Below are 3,868 nucleotides of genomic sequence, written 5' to 3' on the forward strand. Positions count from 1 at the left end.
GCGCACCTGCTGGTGGAGGCCCAGGCGCAGGGTGAGGCCCCCGCGGTGCCGCTCGTCCCCGTGCTCGGCCCCCAGCAGGTGCTTGTTGAAGTGCGGCAGGGGCAGGCCGGGCCTGAAGTCGGGGCTCAGCATGCTGACGGGCGCCAGGAGGATGGAGGCGTTGGTCACCGGGCCTGCGGGGCGCACGCCGTCAACGGGGCTTAGGCCCGCGCAAGGCCTGAGCCCCGCCCTAGCCCCGCCGCCTGGCTGCTCCAGCTCCCCCCGCCGGCGCCCACCTTTGAGCGTCACGGTGCGGACGCACTGCCTGCTCTGGATGTCCCACAGCCGCACCGTCTCGTCGTGGGAGCCCGAGAGCAGCACGGTGCCGTCCGTGGACACTGACAGACACGTCACCTGGTTCCTGCAGACGGGCGGGAAGGGCCCCAATGACCCGGGCCGGAGGGAGGCGCAGCCCGCTCGCCCGCCCGCCCGCCCCGGTCCCGACCTGTGGCCTTTGAAGACCTTGCCGCAGTCCTGGTCCGGGTGGAAGCTCTTCTCCCTCTGTCCGGGCTGTGGGTCGAGGGGCCGTGAGCAGCAAGCTGGCGCACCCAGCCCGGTCCCGGAGCACGGGGCGGGAGCCCAGCGTCCCCACCTACTCACCCAGCTGCAGAGGTCCACCTGGAAGATGGAGCCGTCGCTGCCGCCGCAGAACATGTGATGCTCAGCCAGGTCCATGGTCACGGCCATGACGCTCACGTCAAACAGCACGGAGAGCAGCAGCTCCCCCGAGGAGATCTCCCACAGCTAGGAGCAGGGTGCTCTCAGGGACTGGGGTCCCAGGGCTGCTCCTGACTGGGACGTCCCGGGCCCCTCTCCTCCCAACATGGAACTGGGTGTCGAGCTGGAGACCCTGCCCACACTGGCTTCAGTTGGCGCCGGCTTTGGGTTCCGCCGCCCTCGCCCCAGGCCCCGGCAAAGGCCCAGTGAAGGCCGAACACGCTCACGGCCGGCCAGAGGGTTGCCCGAGACACGCTGCCAGCACAGCCTGCAGACCGGGGGAGGAGGGCTGTCCTACCTTCACAGTCTGGTCCAGAGAGGCCGTGGCTACCCGGGCCAGAGGCCCCCCGAAGCCGCAGTGTAGGTCGGTGATGGGGAGGGTGTGGCGAGACCAGATGTGCCGGGGAACAGGGGTCCTGGAGGGGTCCACCTGCAGCACACTGTGTGGGGGAGACGCATGCCCCAGACGCTTGCGCTAACCCCCAGGCCCCTCCCGCCCTCAGCCTGGGCCTGGGCTGGGCAAGGCCTCACCTGCAAAGGTCCCACACCAGCACCAGGCAGTCCTTGCCCCCCGACAGGAGGTGGCTGCTGTCCCCTGTGAACCGCAGGCATGAGACATCCTGGTAGTGGCGGCTCAGGATGACCAGGAGGTTCCCCGTGCAGACCTGGCAGCAGAGGGCGTGCCGGTCAGCCGCGCCAGCCACCTGGGAGCCCGTGCCGCCCTCTGCCCCATCCCCATCCAGAGCCCGTGCCAGTCCCATCTGCGGGCCCCGCTGGTGCCGGGGAGGGGCTGCTGAGGGCGCCCCTAAAAGCAGGTCACAAATGGAGCCGTTTTCCAGGCTGGCGTGAGAGGTTCAAGCGCACTGGGCCTGCGTCTGACAGGAGGGCTGGGAGAGGCCAGAGGCAGCAGGTGGAGAGGCACCCGGCGACGGGAGAAGCAAGCTCGTGGCGAGACCCCGCGGCCCGTGAGAAGGCGGCGGGGAGACACAGCTCACAGTGCTGCTGCAGTCTGCCCCGCCCGGGCCTCCAAGTCGGGGTCCTGCAGACGCACAGCTGGCCCGTGAGCACGCGGGGATGCTGACTCCCCCGGCGAGAGTCCGAGGTTTTGGTTCTCCACAAATTCAACTGTAGTTGTTTCCTGGGACCCACAGGGGCTTGACTTCAGGAACCCTTCTCTCCTCCTAACACCTGAGGGTTCACGACTGTCAGAGTCGGCCCGCTACACCCACGGTTTCAAGTCTGGTGCTTCACCCACCTGAGGTTGCTGAACCTGTGACTGCAAAGCCCAGAGACAGGAAAAAGCCACACACAAGTGAACCTGCAGTGCAAGCTTGTGCAGCTCAAGGCTGAACTACAGTCAGTGCAGATGCGGCCACACTGGCGTGGGCAACCTGACACAGCGACTGCGGGAAATCTGACACCCCACGGGAAGAGGCAGAGCTGGGTGACCCGCAATCCTGCAGCCCGCAGCAGCTGGACGAGCCAGGAACGTCCTGCTGGCGCCTCTGCGGGGAGCAGGCCAGCACACTTTGACCTTGCTTTCTACTTCCCCAGAGCGGGAGAGGACGTTCCTGCTGCTGGGCCACCCGGCTTGTGCTTTGCGACCTCAGCTACGGGAACTCACTGGCGCCTTCTGAGCACCGGGGCTGAGCAGGTCACAAAACGCTCAGGCCTGAGTTTCTCTTGCGCAGCCAAGTGACAGCTGTTTTGAGAGTTGAGAGCTGGCACGGGAAGAGGCCGCGTGCGGCGGTCCTCAGGCTGCAGGGTGAGAGCAGAGGCTGGGCTCCTTGTGCCCCACAGCCGGCCTGCCCTAGGGATGTCCACCCACCCCTCCCAGAAAGAGGGAGCATCCGCGGGGTCCCGCCCCCACCTAGGTGGCCACACGAGAACGCCCTCCCTAAAGAGCAGCAACCAACCAACCGAGATGCCCCCCGAAGTATGCTAATAGCAACCCTGACAGCAACCTGTGAGAAGCGCCTCCCTGTCTCAGTTTCCCTCTCTGCACCTGCGGTACTGTTTCCTATTCTCAAACCGTAGCATGACTAAAATTTAAATGCTCCAGAAGGAAGACAATGAAGCCCCTCACATCCGTCCTCACGTGCCCACGTCACCTCTCTGTGAGAGGTGCAGCGGCTGCTCAGCAGGTATAGAGAGTCAGTTAGGCCGTCTTCTAGCCCCAGAAGCTGCGGTGTGTTTGGGGACGCAAGAGGTCTCTCAGCAAAACCCGACAGCCCCACATGACCTACCCGGCAGCCTAGACGCAGACCCATCACACCTGACTCGGATTCTCACCTCCCACAGATAGATACTTTCTGCGATCCCGGCCACGACGTAGAGGCCATTCGGTGATGTGGTCAGACAGGTAACAGGTCCTGGACACATAATCTTCTGCTGGAGCTGATCCTGGAGGAACACAAGAAGCCTCTGAGCCACCTGCAGAATTCGGGGCAGCAAACTGCGGGAAAGGAAGCCAGGAGGGTGGAGGGGCCAGGCGATGAATGGAAACCGCCAGAGAGGAGAGGGCCAGGGCGGTTTGCGTGAAGCAGGGTTTTCAGCAGCCTGTTGAGGTGCTGCGAGGTGGAGGTGGAAGCCTCAGGGTTCCCCAATAAAAGCAGGCGTGTGCTTTGTCTGGGTAGAGGGCGAGAGGGTTCCTCTGAGGTGCGGGGTGGAGGGAGGCCAGGCCCAGGGTCAGTTTGTGCCCCAATTCTGCCTCCCCCGACCAACCGCCAGTACTTGAACCTGTTTCCAAATCTCTAAACGGGAAACCTGATGAGGGGCTGTGAGGGCAGAGGGCACCCCCGGCGATGGGAGCCTTCAGGAAGGGGCCACATTTGGGACTGCTTTTAGAGAAACCATCGCCCACTGGGGAGACATCGTCTCTTCTTTGCGGTGTGAGTGGGGTGAACTCACGAGTCACCCCGTCTACCCTTCACGGGGTTTCCCCAGACCGTGGACCTCCACCCCCCAAGACCACACGACCCAAAGGAACCCAACAAGCGGCTCTCCCTTTAATTAAATTTCGCGCCTGCTCACACGGAGTAGCCCAGGGGCCCCACTTTCCCAGCCTGTGCGCGCCCCGCACCCCAGGTTTGCTAAGGTCTGCGGCTCATCC

The 3,868-nt window shown here is 64.5% G+C and overlaps 1 protein-coding gene across 1 annotated transcript in view; it reads right to left on the minus strand.

Moving 5' to 3' along the window:
• WDR18 (WD repeat domain 18) overlaps positions 1-3,630 on the minus strand; it is a 4,628-nt gene extending 998 nt beyond the window's left edge. Inside the window, exons 1-8 of the mRNA XM_012729432.1 lie at positions 3,620-3,630; positions 3,049-3,211; positions 1,288-1,421; positions 1,055-1,196; positions 640-783; positions 485-549; positions 276-400; positions 7-173 (exon numbers count right to left, since the gene is read on the minus strand). Coding sequence (XP_012584886.1) covers positions 7-173; positions 276-400; positions 485-549; positions 640-783; positions 1,055-1,196; positions 1,288-1,421; positions 3,049-3,211; positions 3,620-3,630 — 951 coding nt within the window. The remainder of the gene's footprint in view (positions 1-6; positions 174-275; positions 401-484; positions 550-639; positions 784-1,054; positions 1,197-1,287; positions 1,422-3,048; positions 3,212-3,619) is intronic.
• Positions 3,631-3,868: the final 238 nt, after the last annotated feature.

The sequence above is a fragment of the Condylura cristata genome, unplaced genomic scaffold (assembly GCF_000260355.1).
Source record: "Condylura cristata isolate star-nosed mole 26May11 unplaced genomic scaffold, ConCri1.0 scaffold00025, whole genome shotgun sequence".
In the NCBI taxonomy this organism is placed as follows: domain Eukaryota; kingdom Metazoa; phylum Chordata; class Mammalia; order Eulipotyphla; family Talpidae; genus Condylura; species Condylura cristata.